General features: G+C 38.4%; 1 protein-coding gene and 1 pseudogene across 6 annotated transcripts in view; both read right to left on the reverse strand.

The window, feature by feature from the left end:
- Positions 1-22,351, reverse strand: part of pum (pumilio) — a 375,688-nt gene that overhangs the window by 344,300 nt on the left and 9,037 nt on the right. For 4 of the 6 annotated variants that reach the window (XM_065226777.1, XM_065226774.1, XM_065226776.1 and 1 more), the window contains one exon: positions 11,767-11,971. The exons of 1 other annotated variant lie outside the window; for it this stretch is intronic. In XM_065226777.1, the coding sequence (XP_065082849.1) occupies positions 11,767-11,769 (3 nt within the window). In that variant the 5' untranslated portion in view covers positions 11,770-11,971. The remainder of the gene's footprint in view (positions 1-11,766; positions 11,972-22,351) is intronic. One more of the 6 variants, XM_065226780.1, reaches the window with a different exon arrangement.
- Positions 5,537-6,934, reverse strand: LOC135705182 (uncharacterized; annotated as a pseudogene).

The following is a 22,351-nucleotide window of genomic DNA, read 5'->3' on the forward strand; positions in this document are numbered from 1 at the left end:
AGTGCGTATTGCATTTCTCATAATTCTTATGAAGTTAGCTGCATTTCTTTAGAGTGCACTGAAGGTCTTCAAAATTTCCAGAATATATACGGAATTTCCAAATGATATTTTAAGTCCTTTAAACCTTTCAGAACACTAAATCTAAATAAACTTTTATTATTTAAATTTAACGAAGTTTTCCAAACTTTTAGAAGGTTCTCATTTGTGCGAAGTTTTCCCGAATTCCTACAAAACACCCCAAATTTCGATTAATTTATTCTCTACAAAGTTCTACGAAGTTAGCATTAATTTCCTGAATTTCTAAGATGTCCTCTGGACATCTAAAGAATAAAGATAAATCACAGAACTTCAGCATAGTTCCTTGATTTTCTTCAAAGTTCGCAAAACGTTTAACAATATTTGATGAAGTTCTACAAATTTTCCTGAACATCCATAAAACTTGCTGAGTTCTACAAAATCATCTGAACTTCCATGTTCAACTGAATTTCACTGCAGACCACGCCACCGCCCGAATTCAAACGGCGTGACGCCGCCACGCTGCCACAGCCGACAAAATTTTGATCGGCGAACAGGTCTAACAATTTTCATAAAACATGGCGTATTTTAAAGACCTCCAGCTGAACAACAAATCATAGTCCTTGCAAATGAACAAATTTCAGGAGTCTGGCACATGCAACATTAGATTATGGTGAGAATGCCAAATAAATTGAGGAGAATTGCAGAAGTATTCTAGGGATAGTATTAAAGGAATTCTGGGGAGAATACAGATGGAATTTGTCTAGAAATCTCATTTCAGGTAATTTGGGATTCTAAGAAAAGGTGCAAGAAAATTCCTGAGATCCTCTCAATGGCATTTGGAGAAGAATTTCAAGGACTAAGAAAAATTTCAATGCAATTTTGAGGTGAAATCCAAAGAAATTACGGGAGAATACTTTTCTATATGGCGAACCCAGAGATTTCAAAAGAAAAGCCACGTGAATTGTAACGAAAACTAAGGAGAGAAATTAAAGCAAATTCTTGCTAGAAGTATTAACAATACGAAGATAAATGTATAGTGAATTGCTTGTTTTCTGGAGGGAATTTCTAAAATATTAATTCAAAATTTTCAATATTAATATTCAAAATGATTGAGATATTGCTGATTTTATTTTTATGTCTCACACTTAATTTTTGGAATCGTGTAGTATGTAGAAGTAAAATATTCCGGCCTTGAAAGAATATTCAAACATAATTGGACTTAGAACATATATTAAAAGAATTCGATAAATTATTTTAAGGTGCCAATCTAATTCCTTTGGTTGGTTGCCTTTATTAACGTTTGGCCCGAGGCTGGTTCATCTCTGATGGCTACTGAATGGAGGAATTCAAATTTCCCGGTTGTCTAACATAGTTTTCCCGGTTTAATGGAAATAGCTAAATATGGTGAAACACCCCAATAACATTACAAGATTCTAAATCATGGTCAACAGTATGATAAAACCAAAATTGTTATTTGAGCCATAGATTCTTATGTCGGATAATTTTTAACCCATAGGAGCGGTAAGTAGTTGTGAGATCAAAATACGTAGTTTTCAAAGGATTTCAGAAGAGAATGACAAGGCAATCCCAAGGAAAATTAATGAAATTTTTTTTTTCGTATCCCACACTTAAATTAAGTCGATAAGTGTTTCACCTCTGAAAAGTACAAGTTAGTTTACATACGCATGTAGAGCAATAAAACAGAGGAAAAAAGTACAATAGGTAGTTAAGAAATTAACAGAATTCGTTCAAAATATATAGGGTTAACTACCCCATTTCCGGCCTATTAAGCACAACCCGCACTTAGTCTTTCTTAATCTAGCGCAGTTTAGCATCAAACGGAATGTTATTATTACTGATGGCTTCCAAATTTATTTACCTTTCCGTATGTACCGTAAGATTTGATAAAGAGAAACCAATCGTTGAGATATTGTCAAAAGTCTAACACTGCTTCTTGACGCCAAACTCGGCCTACGGATTCTAAACTCGGCCTAACGCATTGAAACGCAAATGAATTCACTTCGGCCTATCGAATGAAGATAAAACATGATTCGGTCGGAGCGCTTCTTTTGTTTTTGGGAATAATGGGTGCAAACATTGATATCACGCGTTCTCATTGACTTCGTTCGGTAGCTTATTAACTAAAGTATCGTACCAAACGCATAATTGACTTGTTAAGGGGAGGTTTACTTGGATTTGGCTGAAAAACAGTTGAACTTTGGAATTTTTTTTCAGGAGAATGAAAAGACATACGAACTTCCGGTTTCGATAATTATATTTGTCCACTATTCCTGAATACTTGGAAATTTTTTGAAGGTAAAAAAACAAAATGGCGGCTCGCGTGGAGGAGTGTCAGTCAGGTTTTGCTGCAGAACTTCGAGTGCACACCCTCTGGTGGTGAACTGAAATGAAATTTTTTTATTGTGGTTAAAGTTGATAATATTCCCTATGGCTTATACCTAACTTGAACGAAATCCGACAAAAATTGACCAAATTATGGACATTTGAAAATTTAGTGCTTTTTTTACCCCTTTTTTCTCACTTTGACCTTGCTTAAAAAATAGTAACTAACAATTTTTTTTTTCATTTTAGGTATAAGCCATAGAAAAAATAGTATCCTTCAAAGCGCAATTTTCCGATTGTAAATCGGATCATTTGTTCAAGTTTTTGTTGCGTCCCTCAGCGCGCATGACAAAGGTTCACTCAAAGCGCCATAACTCGCTAAATATGTTTCGGATCGTAAAATTCTTTTGGCCACATATTCTACACACTTGTAGCTTTCATTTTATGCAAAAAAATCAATTTTTTTTTTTAAAAATCCAAGTAAACCTCCCCTTAACTCTGAAATTCATGGATTTATTTGAAGTTTTCTGCTCGATAGGCCCAAAATGGGCGATTAGGCCGAAGTAGTTCTCTACCTTACAAACATATTTTGAAATTGCAATCAAATTCCCGGTTTTTCCGGTTGGTATCAATTCCCGGTTCTCCCAATTTTACCGGTTGAGTGGCGACCCTGCGGATAGTGTGGCAACTATACATATAGTTTTGAATCTGGACTACCGACTTAGCAACAGCTTGGGGTTTGGAACCTGCCTTGAAGCTGTTCTTAATGGTATGATCAATATGAATTATTTGCAGGTTCCATCTTCTGGCTCCGACCCAGTGAACCCTGCACACTGTTGGGAGCTCCTAGTTGGTGCACTCTGTCAGTGGTTTTCTCGTCTAGACCAAGCGCTCTTCGGCAGACTACGTTGGCGATGAACCAGGGGCCTGGCTGGCGGCCATGTTTTTGATGCTTTCATCTGCTCTTGTCTTTCTGCTCACAACACGATTTTGCGTCCCTTTCCTTCATGTATACGTCAGGCGGGCCGTATTTAAATAAGGCCCGTGATCTTGCCTACTGTCAAACGTATAGGATTGATATGGGGTTGCCAGTCTCCTGCGATGAACCTGTCGAAAGCGGTAGGGAACCGTTTTCGACATATGCAGCTGGGTGTAGCCGATCGAGATCTTGATCGCTTGATTGCAGCTGGAAGTAATTTTTTTGATCAGTTGGTGCCGGGCAAGTAATCTCCACTCCGTAGATGAGCTTAGAGTTTGAGTTGATGACGGCCTTGATAACGTGAAAAAGTCGAATGGGTTGATTGCTGTCCGGATGACGGTAGGAGGTTTAGTCTGGATTTGCAACCAGCTTTGACTCCGTCGAAGTGTTTCGAGAACAACATGTTTCTATCGAAAATGATGCTTAGGATTGTACCGATCAGTAGCCTCACTTTTTATCTGTGCACCAACTTAAATCGACTGCAAAATGCACAGAATCTTCTAGTTATACTGAAATGTATCCATTACAAGCAAGATTTTGAGATTTATTAACATTTTCAGTACTAGTGCAAGGTAGGCGACGCCACTGGTACTGATATAGGGGAAATGGATGTAATGTCGGCCTAAATGTCCTTAATTTGGGCCCATACATTAATTCAGCAATCGACTAGATTTTCAATAGAGACCAAAAATTTCCATTGGTACCGTCCCAATGCACACTGGGGACAAAATCGAAACAATGTGTTAAAATTCAATAACTTCGGTGCTCGCTGGAACAAGAGACTAAAAAATAGTCATTCTTATAGAAAAAAGTCTCAGGAATCGATTGGAGTAGGTTTCATCTTGGGCACGATAGGGTAAGTTCCTATTTTGCATGATTTGAATGCTGTATCTCAAGATACCGATGATATAGACGGATAATTTCTTCGGCAAAGTTGATCAGGAGGTCAAGGACTGTTGGATGATGGACAGAACAATTCGGAATTACTCCGCCAGGTGGCGCTAGTGAGCATTCGAAGTGAATATGTTTGCGCTGCTGTATCTCAAGATCCTGACTATTCAGACGCATGATTTCTTCGGCAAAGTTGATCAGGAGGTCAAAGACTGTTGGATGGTTGACAGAACAATTCGGAATTCCTCCGCTAGGTTGCGCTAGTGAGCATTCGAAGTGAATATGTTTGCGCTGCTGTATATCAAGATCCTGACTATTTAGCCGGATAATTTCTTCGGCAAAGTTGATCAGGAGGTCAAGGACTGTTGGATGATGGACAGAACAATTCGGAATTACTCCGCCAGGTGGCGCTAGTGAGCATTCGAAGTGAATATGTTTGCGCTGCTGTATCTCAAGATCCTGACTATTCAGACGCATGATTTCTTCGGCAAAGTTGATCAGGAGGTCAAGGACTGTTGGATGGTGGACAGAACAATTTGGAATTTCTCCGCTAGGTTGCGCTAGTGAGCATTCGAAGTGAATATGTTTGCGCTGCTGTATATCAAGATCCTGACTATTTAGCCGGATGATTTCTTCGGCAAAGTTGATCAGGAGGTCAAGGATTGTTGGATGATGGACAGAACAATTCGGAATTCCTCCACTAGGTGGCGCTAGTGATTATTGAAAGTGAATATATTTGTGCTGCTGTATCTCAAGATCCTAATTATTTAGACGGATGATTTCTTCGGCAAAGTTGATCACGAGGTCGAGGATTGTTGGATGATGGACAGAACAATTCGAAATTCCTCCACTAGGTGACGCTAGTGAGCATTTGAAGTGAATATGTTTGTACTGCTGTATCTCAAGATCCTGACTATTTAGACGGATGATTTCTTCAGCAAAGTTGATCAGGGGGTCAAGGATTGTTGGATGATGGACAGAACAATTCGGAATTCCCCGCTAGGTGACGCTAGTGAGCATTTGAAGTGAATATGTTTGTGCTGCTGTATCTCAAGTTCCTGACTTTTTATACGGATGATTTCTACGGCAAAGTTGATAAGGAGTTCAAGGTACAATCCGGAATTCTGTCGCTAGATGGCGCTAGTGACCATTTGAAATGAATATGTTTGTGCTACTATATGTTCATGTATTCTTCATGTGTGTGTGTGTGTGTGTGTGTGTGTGTGTGTGTGTGTGTGTGTGTGTGTGTGTGTGTGTGTGTGAGAGCCACAGGGACACATCTGTGGTACTTATCCAACGGAACATTCAAATGTCTTCTTCATCGCTCTCCTCGTTAAGTTCACCGGGGTCATCATCTTCTTCGTCACTCTCTTCGATGAGTTCACCGGAGTCATCCGCTCTTCCATGGTTTTCATCGCTGTCATCTTGTTTCAAGGTGTATTCGTCCAGCCTCTCTTTGAACCTGGCATCAGTACTTCTCGATTGTCTGTTCTGGTTAAAAAAACAGGCAAGCTTTGGGTCAGACCTAGTCAAAGCTTCGGTCATCATGTCGGTCAAATTTTCTTCCGGAGACGTTTTCCGAGCTAGATGTGGCCGAATGAATTTATAAACCTTATGGCAACGTTCACCGGACTGCTCGTCAACAAAGTTCATGGTATAAGGCTGGATGTTTCAATTGAAGGAAAAGAAAACAAAACATTTATGATTGTGATTCGATATACTATTAAATCTAAGCTTACCAATTTTTCAATGAAATTTGCTAGATGCATGTACTTATGTATGGATGGCGGCAATTTCATTAGGTATGGGAATTCATTGAAAATCTGCTTTTCAAGAGTGTTATACAACTCCATAACTTTGGTAGGATCCAATACTCTAGAAGAAAGCGCCAGGCAACTGATGAGCCGCAGATTTTCCACCAGGTCCTTGTGTACGCCGATGATTTTTGCAAATTTTCCGGGTTCTGCCAATAAACGGCGGGCCATATTGCCGTTATTGCAGCTTCCGGACCCACCAATCTTAGGACGGTTGATGTTCATGCCATACTCACGTTCTAGTTCATCAGCTATTTCACGGGCTTTCTTTTTAACTAGGGGATTCGTATATGCCGGGTGGTCAGGAACGGATTTTTTCGCTGCATTTTTTGATCAACCATTCAACGGCGTTGAGACGTGAATGAAAAAACGATGGACCAATATGGGGATCAGCATTCGGAACACAAAGCGGACATACATGTGTATCCTGATTCCCTACAATTGCATTGGCCGCTTTCCCATCTATCATTGTATACATTGCCGAAATATAAACGCACACACGTACATCACCGGAAATTACTTCCACCGGATCCAGATTCAAGGAATCAACCTCTGCAAAAAACTGCTCAAACATGGACTTGGTAAGCGAGTTGGTCTCTTTAGTCCAATTCATAGAGCGTATTCTGCAGAACGAATCTGACTGGGGATTCGGGTTCCGCCAAATATCCTCTCTTCTTTCGGATACTAACAACAGGCTCATAAAATGCTCGGAGAGAAGAGAATCATCCTCTTTTAAAAATCCAGTCTGGTTGTAGTGCGTAAAACCTGTAGCAGAGTCCGGACCAGCCGTGACATGCAATTTACAAGTCAACACTTTCTGGTTTAACTTTGAAATCCTGTCTGCTACATCATCCAGTTGTAGAATCCGTGTCAAATCACATATAACCATATCACGGATTAAAACGCTTGATGATAATTATCCTTTTTCTCGGTTTGGAGTTGAGAACGGTGGAATTATGGTTTTTTCTAAATTCAGCTACTTTTTTCCAGGGCTGCAAAATTGCAATACCTAAATGGGACAATATGAAGGGACTAATAACAATGCACATCTCTAAAATTGATCAAAGATTTAGAAACTTGACCTATTTTAAACAAAAAAATGTTCTACTAAGTATTTCTTTTATATATACGTTAATTAAACTGTCATACCTAGATGCTTCTTAGTGAATCGAGCCAGCTCTCCATATTTGGTTTTACTTAACCCAAGTTTTGATTTTATCGCCAAAGATGATTCCTCCGAACACAGAGATGTTCCACGAACAGAGTCAACGGATTCGATGGTCTCTTTTGCCCAAACCTCACCGCCGCTCAACATGTGCTGTAAAATTTGAGCAGTTGCTGGATTAGCAGCCTTTATGGCAGCAATTTTGGCTGAATACAGCAAGTTATCAAGACCTTGTTCTTTGAAAAGTCCGATACTGCGTCTGTATTTCGAAAATCTTGTCAACTGGCTAAACTCCTTGCGCTTTCGACCTCGAGGCTTTAGGGTTGACGGTGTTCGCTGACTGTTGGAACTGGTATCCAAATTCGGAGTGGTAAAAGGAGGTGAAATAGGAGATGATTGTGACGAGGGATCTTTGGGTTTCCTTGAATGGACCTGCGTTTTTTTCGAAGGCCTGTATCCTGAGGGTTGGTCTTCAACCTGATAAAATAATTGATGATGTATGATGATGTGATTGATTTTCGTAAAATTTAGAGTCTGTAGTTTTTGTTTAGGATTTTTCTAAAATATTCATACAAATACAAATAGAAGAAGATTTTTCTTATCGCGATTGATGCTATTGATTATTTAGTAACAAGAACAAAAACAGATTTTATCAGTAGTATGTCTTGCTTTACATTATCGCATTTCCACGCTTTAACTAATTTTCATTCAAGTTCAATTTAAATTGGTTTGGAATCCGTTGTTTTTTTTTTAAATTTAGCACTTTGCTCAACAGGTACAATTTTCCGAACTGTTTATTTTTTTTAATGTTCGACGGTATCGTATTAAAAACGTTTCTTCGATAATTTATGCTGCTTTCTAAAATTAAGCACGCCCAGGGATTCTTACCTCGAATATGCTTTCAAGCCATTCTGCATTCTTCTTAAAGAATCGATCCTTACTGTGGGTTTTTGACCATCGCCGATTAAATTGACCAATCCAGTTTTTAACACCTTGCGCAACATCCGCAGGTGCTTTCGACAGTGCCCTAGACACAAAGTCAAGTAAAAGGTTTTTATCTCGACCAGACGCAAAATATTCCTCAACGATATTTTTATTTGACAGCATTTTGCTTAATGAAATTCAGTGGAACACACTTAACACCACGTAAGAACTGCACTACACTGAGCTACTGTCACGCAAGAGACAAGAATAAAAAAATAATTGTTTTGGATTGGGTTTCGATGACGACATTTTCTCGTCAAAGTGGTCTTCGTGGTCGAGTGGTTAGTGGCGTCACCCGTCTAACAGCTATTCTGCGTGTGCCATGGAGTGAGGGTTCGATTCCTGCTCCAGCCGGTGGAATTTTTTGTAAAGATATAATATATACAATAATGACCCGATTTTATCAGCCCCCTTTTTAAAAATATTTTCCAATATTCTACGAAACCCATGCGCTATTTCAAGGGTTTTATTGCACCAAAGTTTATCCTAAACATCGATCAAGAAGATTAATGGAAAAGATTTCGAATTATGGATATAGGAAATTACTGAACATTAAAAGAATAATGCGTGAAGGGACTGATAAAATCAGGTCATTACTGTAGTTTATATTTTAATGGATATTAAGAGACCAAACTTGCTTATATGTATAGGAAAAATCCCAATTTATTCACCTATGGTCTGACCCTATTTACACTCAATATGACTACCAATGATCTTATTTGAAAATTCTCACGTCATTTGATGTGGCACATGATCAACCATAACTGAAGAAATCATCCGTCTAAATAGTTAGGATATTGAGATACAGCAGCACAAATATATTCACTTTCAATAATCACTAGCACCACCTAGTGGAGGAATTCCGAATTTTTCTGTCCATCATCCAACAATCCTTGACCTCCTGATCAACTTTGCCGAAGAAATCATCCGGCTAAATAGTCAGGATCTTGATATACAGCAGCGCAAACATATTCACTTCGAATGCTCACTAGCGCAACCTAGCGGAGGAATTCCGAATTGTTCTGTCCACCATACAACAGTCCTTGACCTCCTGATCAACTTTGCCGAAGAAATCATCCGGCTAAATAGTCAGGATCTTGAGATACAGCAGCACAAATATATTCACTTTCAATAATCACTAGCGCCACCTAGTGGAGGAATTCCGAATTGTTCTGTCCATCATCCAACAATCCTTGACCTCCTGATCAACTTTGCCGAAGAAATCATCCGGCTAAATAGTCAGGATCTTGATATACAGCAGCGCAAACATATTCACTTCGAATGCTCACTAGCGCAACCTAGCGGAGGAATTCCGAATTTTTCTGTCCACCATCCAACAGTCCTTGACCTCCTGATCAACTTTGCCGAAGAAATCATGCGTCTGAATAGTCAGGATCTTGAGATACAGCAGCACAAATATATTCACTTTCAATAATCACTAGCGCCACCTAGTGGAGGAATTCCGAATTGTTCTGTTCATCATCCAACAATCCTTGACCTCCTGATCAACTTTGCCGAAGAAATCATCCGTCTAAATAGTCAGGATCTTGAGATACAGCAGCGCAAACATATTCACTTCGAATGCTCACTAGCGCCACCTGGCGGAGGAATTCCGAATTGTTCTGTCCATCATCCAACAGTCCTTGATCTCCTGATCAACTTTGCCGAAGAAATTATCCGTCTATATCATCGGTATCTTGAGATACAGCATTCAAATCATGCAAAATAGGAGATTTTAAGGCAAAACTGTAAAAAACCCCAACTTACCCTATCGTGCCCAAGATGAAACCTACTCCAATCGATTCCTGAGACTTTTTTCTATAAGAATGACTATTTTTTAGTCTCTTGTTCCAGCGAGCACCGAAGTTATTGAATTTTAACACATTGTTTCGATTTTGTCCCCAGTGTGCAATGACGCGTTCAAATAATAAATAAAATTGATAAATAGCAGATTTTTAGCGATGGGCCTAATCTTAGACCCATAGGCCAACATTAGAGCAATTTCACCTATCTTGAATACTTGATCAACCAGCAACCAACATTTCAGATTATTTCATGGACATCCTAAAAAGTGATGGCTCTTTGAACTTTTTTGCAGTGAAAAAAATCGTGATGTTATATCAAGCTGAACAATGCATTAGGTCCTCGATTCAGTTCATCGACTATCTATTTCGTTAATAACTATGGTACTGAATCGTTTTTGTCGTGCTTGTCGCATTGAATGCGTTCAGCTAGATATATTTATGTCCGATACTGTGTATCAATTTTACTGCTGCGGTGAGCAAGTCGGCCCAATTTGTGTTTTGGCCAACATTTACATTTAATGATAGTAAATCACCCACATATATACAGAATATTTCAAAATTGAGCATACGGCAAAACAGCTGTACGACCACAACTTAAAAAGATAGATTTCTGTATTTTTGGCTGCTATTGGTTATCGCTATAGTATTGGGCGTATTTGAAAAAGTGTGTAAGAAGTTTAAGCTATTTAAAAAAAAACAAATTTTCTTGAATTACGATGCGCCAAACATACTGAAATTTTGCTCATTTGTAGTCATAATAAAGATCTTTCAAATGACGCTAAATTTACTAAAATCCGTCAACTATAAAAATGTTGAAAATCGACCACTAGTCAATATTTCAAAAATTTATCAATTCATCTATGCTGAATAATCTGGACAGCTTGGTTCAGTAAAAGTTTGGAAAATCCGAATAGGATATCCCCTTACTTCATGGTACAAAACAAACTTCAAATGCGTTTTTTTTTACTTGCTAATTTTTGCTACGATGCGACGGAGTAACCATGAGCCGCTGTATAACAGTTATTGTGACCACTGCAAAGCCCAACCGTTCCACACAGTGCCTAACCAAAATGCACGTACTTCGATAGCACCACTCACACAATCCAGAGGTAAACAAGAACCCAGCGAGGACCGCACGAACTCACATATACACCTAGGTCTTAAATGTTCTACAAACAAAAAACGAGGAAAAACGCTGTCAGGCATTCTGCATCGGCATCGGTGGTATAGTGACCAATGACTAGATACTGAGAGAGTTTCTGACTGATCGGTCGGTCGATGGACTATAGCGATACGAACACAATCAACGAAATCGGAACGACTTGGGAGATGATGGGAACGAGCGTGTGAGCCGTCAAAAAACGTCAGAAATATACACACAAATCCGGAGAACGAGTGCGAACGACCGACCGACGAAGAAACGTTTTGGTGCTTCTTGCTCGTTCCCGCTTCCCTCGTTATGTTATGTACATACTTTTACGTCTTCATCGTTGTACCCACGAAACTAACAAAAGTATAAAATGGTTAAAAAGCAAGACAGAGACACTAAGATTTCAACTTGACTCGATGTTCTCGAAAGTCGAAACCAAGTCGTTCGCTTCCTGCATTATGAGACCGACTAGCGGCAACCCTTCATTTCAGTGCATTAACACATCAAGTGCACGGAGAAAAAGCCCATGACCCAGCTTCGAACGACGGCGGATGATGCGTGTCTGCTCCGGCGACTTCAGTTTAATGAAAGGGGGAAAAATGTTCTATGGAGCTCACCATTCTTATTCGATACGATACTCACCACTTCCAGATGAATTTTGATGGCTTTTGATTGCCGTCGATGCACAAGCCTTCAACACACAGCTACTGCTGGCTTTCGTCGTCACACAAATCGAAATTCTTCTTCCGTACTCCTACGCGTACACACCAGAACACACTTGTACTGTCGTCGGCTACTGGAACTTTGCAGACAAATTCGATCCTGCCAGATACGGACGATGTTGGTTATTTTGGTGGTAAAATGGTTTAGAGTTGTGGATTCGTGTTTATCGAGCTTGAGAAGGATGGTAATTCATTTGACGTGGGTTACGGCGAGATACCAGGGCTAGACCAATTTATCAACATACACGCTAAGTACAGACTAGGCAGTAAATCTTTAAATTGGGTAGGGATTTTACCGTTTCGCGGTCTAAGTTGAGTACTTGGGAAACAATTGACCTGTTTTTGGCAAAATATGAGTAGAATCTATCCGAATACAAATAGTTACGCTTTAGAGAGTAAGTTTGAATCATGAACAAGCAATACATCACTAGTTTATTAGTACAAGTACAGACAATGTTTTTCGATTTAATTTTCTACAAACTTTAAACTGAATAGCCGGTAGGTAGGCGTACTGCTATTGATTTTCTTTTTGTTTCATTTCGTTTATTTGGTAATGCTCAACTCTGGATCAACAATAGAAAAGGGCCCATCAGCATTTGTAAACAAACCGTTCTAAAGCCCTTTCCTCACAAAGCGAAGGTCCCCCACGCAAACCAACACCATCATCGGATAGGTTAAAGTATCCCCTATACGATGACGGTGTTCGTTTCCGTGGGTGGCCTCCGTTTTGTGAGGAAAGCGCTTTAGAACGGTTTGTTTACAAATGCTGATGGGCCCTTTTCTATTGCTAATCCAGAACTGTCTATACTGCTATTGACACTTCTTGTATGATCTCAGGATCAGGGTCGTTAATGACGTTAACGTCTTCAATGCAAACTGCAATATCATGAATGAACTGGTAAAATTTCAAACGAAGAGATATCTAGTTCCAGAATAAGCCGAAGTTAACAAAAAATTTCAAAATCTATAGAATTTTGAAAATTTGTCTAGGATCAAAATTTAAAAAAAAAATCAAGAGGCCAGAAAGTCTCGCATTCTTGATTTATTTTAATTGCGAAACATTTCAAAGTTTAGCATTTAGAATGTTTCTCTTAGTTTTCAATCTTGAAAGTTTTTCATAGTCCAGATTGAATATTTGTCTTAATCCATCAGAATAAAGAGAACATGTATAAGCATGAGAAGTCTCAGAATTAAGATTTTTTTTTAAATCATATTTTGATTTTTCTTCTGTAACTTCTATGTTTGTATCATCTTGATACCCCCCATCTTGATACCCCCTTGGATCTCTACAAAGGATTTCTTTAGAATATTCACAAGGATTTCCTTCCTTCTCAATAATTTCTCAGAGTCCGACTTACGATTTCCTTGCAATTTGCTCCATCATTATCAACAAATTCTCTGCAGAAGGTTCTTTGATTCACTCTGCAATTCTAAGAGATGAACTACCCTATGGCTAAAAATCTCTATAATAAAGAAAAAAAAAAAAAACTCTGCAATTCTCTTCAAATTCTTAATCGGGTTCCTTCTATTACCTATCGGGACCTCCTTTAGCTCAGCTACAAAGCAAGACCCATGCTGGAGGTGGCTGGGTTCGATTCCCGTCTATTCGGGTTGGAAAATGTCTCGACTTCCTTGGGCATAGCCACACAATTAAACTAATGCAAAACGGTACAGGCATCGGAAGCTCTCAATTAATAACTGTGGAAGTGCAACTAGAACACTAAGTTGAGAGCACGCAATAAGCTAATATGCTACAAGTAATAAGATTGAAATGCGAATAAGAAGAGGACGTCGATTACATACGAACATCCAAAAGAATTCTCCTGAAATAAACACTCCTCATGATTAACTGATTATTCACCTAAAATTCCCATGAAATTAACTTCGGAATTCCATCCATTGTCCCGTAAGTTCCTTGAAATGCTCCTCAGAATTCTCTAGGAACTCATTTATGGGTTATCTATGTAAAAAAGATAACAGGTATAGCCTTGAAACCCTCCTAAGTATTCCTTTGAAATTTACCTCAAAATTTAATTAGAAATTTCCGTTTCAGAATTCTCTTTATTCTCTTGACATTCTACTCACAAGTAGCATGGAGTTCAGCTTGGAATCATTCTCAGAATTATGTTGAAAATTCCCATTGAATCCTACTATGAATTCCCTAGGGATTCTACTCAGAACTACCTTGGAATTCTCCTTACGTTTCACCTGGAATATGGTTAGAATTGACCTGGAAGGTGCCTACCCTCAGATTTCACTTCAGGTTTTCCTAACAATTCTCTTGAAATTATCCCCAGAGTGCCTTGGAAATTCACATCAAATTCATTACTTATCGTCCATAAGCTCAATTCCCAAGCACACAGAGCTTGAAAAATGTTCAATCAGGGTGTCAACTCAATGAAGAAAACTAAATTTCCTAATATTCCCTGATTTTCCAGTAATTAAAAAAAAATAGTCCAGATACTGTGCCTACCCGTTTTTGGCAACACGACGACCTCATCAGCTATTACTTTCCTTAGATATGTACTAGTACTTTCTGGAAAAAACTCTAACTCATGAAGAGTGGTCCAATACAATCTCAAATACATTCGATACATTTTATAGAATGCAAAAAAGACAGAAATCACGCGTTTCCAAAAGCTGGAAGGCACCGCCTTTTTCTAAATTCACTCATTTTTAACATGACAAGCGCCAGTAGCTTTGAGCGACAAATTGCCTTCAACGATTTTTTCTCCATTGCATCAGCAGCAAGTCCTTATCAGTTGGCAACAAAAATGGAATGATGGTGATTTGGGAAGATGGTTACATTCTATTCTCCCACAGGTGTCGAACAAACCATGGTTCAAAGGGTTGGACTTGAGCCGTGACTTTATACGCTTTATGTCAAGGCTTATGTCCAATCACTGTTCGTTAGACTCGCGCTCGCTGTGCGTGTGGCAGTGGTTATCATGATATCGAGCATGTTGTTTGGTCATGTACCCTACACCGTGTTGCCAGATCTGAGTTATCCACATCCCTCAGGGCCCGAGGAAAACAACCCGCGATACCCGTTAGAGATGTCTTGGCTAGCCGAGATTTCGACTATTTGAATTTATGTGTTTTTAAAACAGATAGATCTGAGTATTTAGTAGTTAGTGTCATCTTGTGTTCTCCCAAGTTGTTAGCTGCCCCATGTTTGTCTTTTTCATCAGTATGTCGCTTAGTTCGAGATCAAGAGCACATTGCTCTCCAAACCTTGTGTTCTCAATCCCTACCCTGCCAAACCATTTGTTACAATTTGTTACCCCTTACCTCGAGATAGCCGCGAGTAATCGGCCCCCGCTTTAGTAACGTTAGTTTTAAGTAATTTTGTTGTAATAAGTTGGCTCCGCAAAGCTACAGCAAATGAGCCTGGAAAAATAAAGGCATTATTAAAAAATAGCGCCAGTAGCTTTGTGTGAGGGAAACTGCAATTATCTCGATATAAATCTTCAAAAAAAGAACCGCTTAAAGTTATCAGCAAGTTCCGGAACAGTTTCTTACCTCGATTTACATCATGATACGAAAAGAGATCCTTGGCATGGCAATTTCCTCACCATTAGAAGTTCTTTTCTGACTATTTCTGAAATCAAAACCAGGGGTTTGAAATTCGCTCAGTTCTCCTACATCTTACATATGAAACACTTGTCTTTAATCTCATTATATTTTTGTTTTCTTGAGCACATTTTGAGACGGATAATACGCTTAACCAAACGCTAATTCGCGGCCGGATTCCTTCGTTGGGGAATCGTAAAAACAGCACACCCAAGCGACATTTCCGGTTTTATTATGGTCCTTAAGTCCATTCTAAGCTTTATAAACCTCTTCAAACCCATGATAAAACCAAAATTGTTACTTGGGCATTCACCTCCAAAATTCTGTAAGATAATTCCATCTCAATTGCAATAGCAGCAACATCACAACTTCAATGAGAAACTAATTTCCCGAGTAAACTAGGTTTACAGTGAAGCCCTAGAATACTCAATTAAGCCACTTTATGCTGTCAAGGTAATGCTTCTACGTACCTTTGAATCATTATTCAATCATAAAAGTTCTACTCTGAGCAATCAAAAGAAAATCCATCCAAGCAAGACCATTATCCTTAATTCTCATTTAGTTGATTCTCTGAGCTAATCAGTCTGTTAAGAACAGAATAAGCAAACAAGAACTACAAGTCTTCATTCGTTTATTTAACGTCGGTCTCTGTTCCGCAATCTAGTGCCAATCACCGACGGACATCGATTGCCATCCATTGACGGCAATCGAATGTGTAGGAAGGCAGCTTCCACACCTGGGTAGGATATCGCACCCATTCAAACAAACATGGGCCGGGACCAACGGCCTTACGTACCTTCCGAAGGAAGACGTGAGCCAAACCCATTGGGGTGAGAAAGCAGTCACGCTTACCACTACACCACTGGCGCCGGCTACAGAACTACAAGTAGAAAATAAATCATCCTCTTCTCTTAACTCTTTACCATTCTTGTATTTACTCAAAGACGGTCCAATGCGCTCAAAGGATTGATTTTCGTTGGACACAGCTGGATCGTGCAGACGCATCAATCTACTTGAATATTAAATTTTGTCTGAAACAATTAGCTGTAACCATCTATTAAGAGACGCACATACCCATTTTGAGGTTACATTTAACAACAGCTAACAACGTCTAGCGTCAACGGAAGTGGATTTCAGGATCTTAGTTCCACTCAGGAATGTGCTAACACCCAGTGGGAGCTGAATTTAGAATAGTTCCAAAATTATCGAAATGCCCTTTTATTGGAGTAATTTTTGTTCACCTTCGCAACTCTATTACCTTTGTTACTATCGTAACATAGGTATTAGAATCGATTTTCACACGTCTTGCCGTCTGTGACCGATAGCCATCCACACAAGCTATCTCACCTGTATAAAACATTCCCAATCGATAGAACTCGGTTCGATCTGGCTCGACAGTTTGGTTACGACATTGTAGAATCAAATTGAACATGAAAAATCGACCCGGCAAGATGAAATTTGCTAACGTCTGTAGACGCGTTTCATCTAGGCAAGCTTTTTTCGAGATGGCTTATCCGATCAATATGGTTGATAAGTGCATGTCGTTTTACCCCGTTTTTTTTAAAGTCAGGGGAAGGCTTTGTGTTTAGTTTGGGCGTTATCATCAGAAGAAGAAATCGTGCGCAAAATTATGGAATGTACGTATTTCAATAGACCTTTTCGATGCTTAATCGTCTTTCTCTATCTATCACACATGTATGAATCGACGGTGTATTTTCCCACTAATCTGTTTCCCTCTTGCTCACACTCGTTGGATTTAAATGGTACAGTAGTGTGCGCCGATCAGACGTCGAAAAGCTCTATAAGACCAGTCAGATGTTGTCCCTTCAAATTTGTGCACGGCCGATGAGATCAACCCAAATAAAAACCTCAATAATCTGCTGCAAAATGAGGAAAATTAACAAAAAATTTACTCAGTCTAGTAGTAGTACCAATCGAGAAAATCCAATCGTTGCTGTTATCATATTCTGGAATGTTTTCCTTGAAAAAGCGCGAAAAAGCTGGAAAACATGAACCAAATTTATTCATTTCTGAATGTTTGCACTTTTTGCTATAAGTAAAGGAAAATCAAATTTGGGTTGATCTCGTTGACCGTGTACAGTGAGTTTTTCCACCTTTTTGCACACGTTATTTACAAACATCCAAAATTCAGTAAGATCTACTCATTTCCATTAGAAGTAGGGCTACCCAATATTGAGCAAACAATATTGTAACTGACAAAGATAACAAATTAAAATTCGGCTTCAGGTGTTCATTCGTCATCTTATTAGTCCCAACTTTGTTTACTCAATTTTAGTGGATATGAGTATATCCTACTCAAATTTGGGTTGCTTAGAAATAGCGTGCATCCTGCGCTGTGTTTGCCTATATAGACCTTGTTGACGTTTAATTGTCTTTCTCTATCTAGCACACATGGAGAACGAACGTTTTTTTTCCCCACTAATTTGTTTCCCTCTTACTCGCGCTCATTCAATTTAAATGGTGCAATAGAGTACGTCGATTAAACAACTAAAAGCTCTATACATCTAAAGCGGACGTTACACATGTCAATATATTCACAAGGAGGATAGTGTATGTAACTGGCGTTTTAAACTTTGGTCTATACATCACCCTCATTTTTAAAAATCGCTATCAGAACTGGTACATCGTGAAACAAATCTGGAAACTCTGACCGATCAGCCCCGTTGGCGTAGCTATTGGGGGTTTCCTTAGGCAGTGATGGTAAATTTTTTCGAATTTAATTCTGTATTCTCGTGTAACATTTGAAAAGGGCCTATCCTCGTTGATCGATTCTCTTCATCGACTTTCTCTTTGATTTACCACAGCAACATAAACGAATTTCTCGCTAAGCTCACAGGACTGTTCGACAGAAGATGATGTTAGCTTTAAAGCGGCTATCAGCGTTGCCAGTATTCCAGATTTATCTGGATTTTCCAGATTTTTAGTTGTCTTGCCAGATACACAGACAGACCACGTATATTTCCAGATTTTTTAAATATGTTCCAGATTTTCCCGGATTTTTAAAACATGTTTCTTATTTTATTGATATTTTACACTGCAATTGATTTAACATCTAATCAAAAAATAAAAAAGCCATTATTGGAATTTTAAGGTAATTCTGAAAACAGTTCACAGTGAAGTGTGTAAGGTGAATTCCTTAAGAAATCAAACGAGAATGTCAAGCTAATTCTGAGTAGAGTTCCATCCATCTTTGTGAGCTTCATGGTCGTGCGACTTCACCCGTCGTTCAGGCGTATTGTGAGTGCCACGAAGTGAGGATTCGAATCCCGCTCCAGCCGGTGCAAATTTTGGCAACCTGAAAATTTCTACTGGGTGTGGTGTGTTGTCCGTTGTCTAGTGTTAAATATACAGTCTGTGCGACCTCTGGTTGAAGACAGTGTCAATTGTCTTGTCAACGCTGATGACAATTGCATGGAGATTTTGTGAATAAAGGAAACACAATCCGGAAGAGAAATCATAGAAAATTCTTATGATGAAACTTAAGGAGTATGCTGATACGAATCGTGAGAATAGTTTCAATGAAATTCTGTCCAATGTTTCTATGGAGATTCATTTTAATAAAATGTTAAGACATTTAAACGGAATCATGCGCAATTTCTGCGAGACTTTCAAAACCATTTTGGCAAAGTACTTGAGTAATTAGGAAATACTGAATAGGATTTCAAAAAAATTCTAACCTTACCTACAAAGCAGTTCAAAGGGAATTATCGAATGCGTCTGAGAAGAGCGTGACGGTCATTCTGAAGAGTGTACCAAGGAAAAAATTGTGCCAATTCTTGAGAATTATTACCAGTTTGAGGGAGTTGTGGAATTGGAGAGTGATAAGAGAGATTACAAGAGTTAATGCTGAAAATTTTTGGATATTATCAAGATTATTTTAGGGGAATATAGAAAATAAGTATGATGGAATTCTTGGATGATTCAAATGGAACTAAAAAAAAGCGAACATATCCTTTGAAGAGTTCCAAGTAAATTCAAACTAACCAAAAATGTCTTGATCTGGGACCCAGGAAAGATATAAATTCCGGAATTTAGAATCATTTCAAGATCCTGAGACCTCCAAAATGATGCTGTCAGATTTTCATTTTAGTAATATAATAAAAAATTTCTTTGGCATAAAATTATTTGTAATGGTCATGCGAATATTGGAGTAACCCGTAGTTTAGGTAAACTGTGTGTGAGTACCACGATGTAAGAATTTGATTCCCACTTCAGCCAGGTGAATTTTGCTTCAAAATAAAAATGTCTACTGGTCTACTGGGTGTTGTATGTTGTATGATGTAAAGAATTAAATTGTAAATCTGATCAACCTCAGGGTAATATTAGAATTATTTAGAACTAATCAAATCTTTAAATTCTGGTACTACATCACATAGCAAGGACTATACTGCCGCTCTTCGCATGTCGGTCCCATAGCAGTTTTTGTCAAAACTGAGTTTTACAATGCAAATGGTAGCTGATCACCCATATTTTCTTAATGCTGGATGAACTCAATAACTTTGTTCTGAAAAAGTTTGGAAAGACAGCCAAATTGGTTGCCTCATCACATAAGAAGCAATGGTACGAATCAAGCTTAAAATGCGATTTTCTCGGCTTGCTGATTTTTACCATGGGACCGACATGCAAAGAGCGGCAGTATATCGATTGTTATTAGTTTAAAAAAGTTACAGTTTAAAAATCAATTCTAAACATATTTTCTGTAGTATTTTACCCACATTTGACTCAATTTTTGAAAAGCTGCGTAATAGATATTTAAACTGTTTGGGCACACTGTGTCAATACTTTTCAACTTTTGGATGATTTCAGCAATGCTAGCAAGTTATTTGCTATGTCGGGAGAATCTCGGGAACCAATTGAACTGTCGAGTAGCTGTCAAATCACGACCAACAACAGAAAAGAGCACATCAGCTATTGCGGACAAAACTTTCGGAACCCGGTTTCTCGTGACTTAAGGTACCCCTACGCAAACTAATACCATCTTTGGGCTGGGGAAAATTTCCCCTCTCCGATTATGCCGGTAATTTGCGTTCGATTAGCGAGGAAAGAATAATGAACGTTTTGTTTATAATACTTGATAGTACCATTTCAATTGTTGGTCTTCAATATATTGAATTTGTTCCGCTTTATGATAGATCGAAATTCTATCCACCAGACTATAAATATAGTGACTATAGTTAGCTTGCGCCTGAATCAACACACTGAATGGGAAGTTCATTTGCAGTCGGGTTATTCGCGAAAGAGAAAATCGATGAAGAGAATCGGGCTGATTGATTATTTAACTTTATTAGTTCGTCAAATATCATTGCTATATAGTAAGATTGAGCTTAAAGTATGTAGAGCACATTAAAGCAGATTAAGTATAAAGTCATAAAGCTCCAGTTGTAAGCCAAGAAAAAGAAAGGGATTTATATACACTTCGCCCTACGTAAAACTCATATCAGCTCCACATAGATAAGCCACAATTATATCTTAAAATTATTGTCATAAATAAACATGAAGGCGTAAATCAATTGATTATTGAATTATTAAACTCCAATTCAAACTAGCAATTGCTGTTCAATTGAGCAGTGCAGAAACTGAGACCAATAAAAATAAAAATATCCATTAAGGCCTCGTATATCTATGGATAATATCAAAAACGAGATTATACTGTTTAACAAACAAAGGTTCTATTCACCTGCCCGGTGGATCAATATGGGTTTTTAAAATTTGAAATGAACAACCATCTTCAAACTACACCGAGTAATTAATAGAAACTAGCGAAATCTGTCATACTTTTTAATAAGTTTCTATGATAAAGAAAAATTTTGTTGAATTTGAATGAAATTCCCTCAGATTCCCTGAGATTCCAGGTTCAAAAATGAATTCCCTGATATTACCTTTATTTTCGTTCGGGTATCTTGAAAAATGTTCCAAGTGATTTTATTAGGTCCAGGGTTTTCTAAAAATTGTCGATGTTTAAATTTTGTAAAAGCTATCCATGATTCATCTTGAGAAGGTTCCTTGGTGTACTTCGATATATTATATTCTTATTTTTAAAGAATTGCGTGTTGCTTGACACTAGAATTTCAAAATTTCCTGAGAATTCCAGGTTTAAAAAAAAAAAAAATTCCCTGAGGATTCCAGATTTTTAGGTTTTCCCAGATATTATTCACCCTGGACATGTACTCAAAGCTGATTAACAGGCAAAAATCGAACCCACGCGACGTCACTGAAATATAATACAAAAGACTTTAGAATAAATCCAGAGTTGTCCCAACAAATATCTGAAGTTGACTTATTACCAACAATCAATACGAAACTAACGATTTTAAATTGGCTCACTACTTGACTAGCCTATTGGTCCCAAGCAAATCGACTAACGTACCCCATTCTAGTCGAAATTCTAGTACTACACTATGTTTGTTTTGATTCGCTATGAAAGTTTGACAGATAAAATGAGGGGTTAGTGGATTTTCCTATGTTTCGAGGGGTGAATCGATTAGCTTGGGACCGAAGATAGTACCAGAGCTGAGCCAAAAAGTTGAGCTCGTTTCTTCGGGACCTTCTGGTCTTAGAGTTACCTCTATGTTATTACTCTCTTAGCTCTATGGACGCAACCTCACAAGACATCTGAAAATGAAGTTTCTGGTCTAAACTAACAATTGTGCACAGCCGGAAGCGGATTCATCGTGTCTCTGGTTCATACGCCCATTATACAGTAAGGCCATCGAAGTCCGGAGCCAGGAGACTGAAATTAACCCACAGGATCTCTAAAAACATGACTTATAGGACCGCTAATGTCAAACTGTAAGGCTTCTGGACTGAAATGATAAGAAATCCAATATTACAGTCGACTCAAAGCATTTCATGACTAAGACTATAAAGTCACTTAAGGAGAAGTTCA

This window comes from Ochlerotatus camptorhynchus, unplaced genomic scaffold (genome assembly GCF_037179485.1).
Source record: "Ochlerotatus camptorhynchus isolate MF236.1 unplaced genomic scaffold, CSIRO-AGI_Acam_v1.1 ptg000261l, whole genome shotgun sequence".
In the NCBI taxonomy this organism is placed as follows: domain Eukaryota; kingdom Metazoa; phylum Arthropoda; class Insecta; order Diptera; family Culicidae; genus Ochlerotatus; species Ochlerotatus camptorhynchus.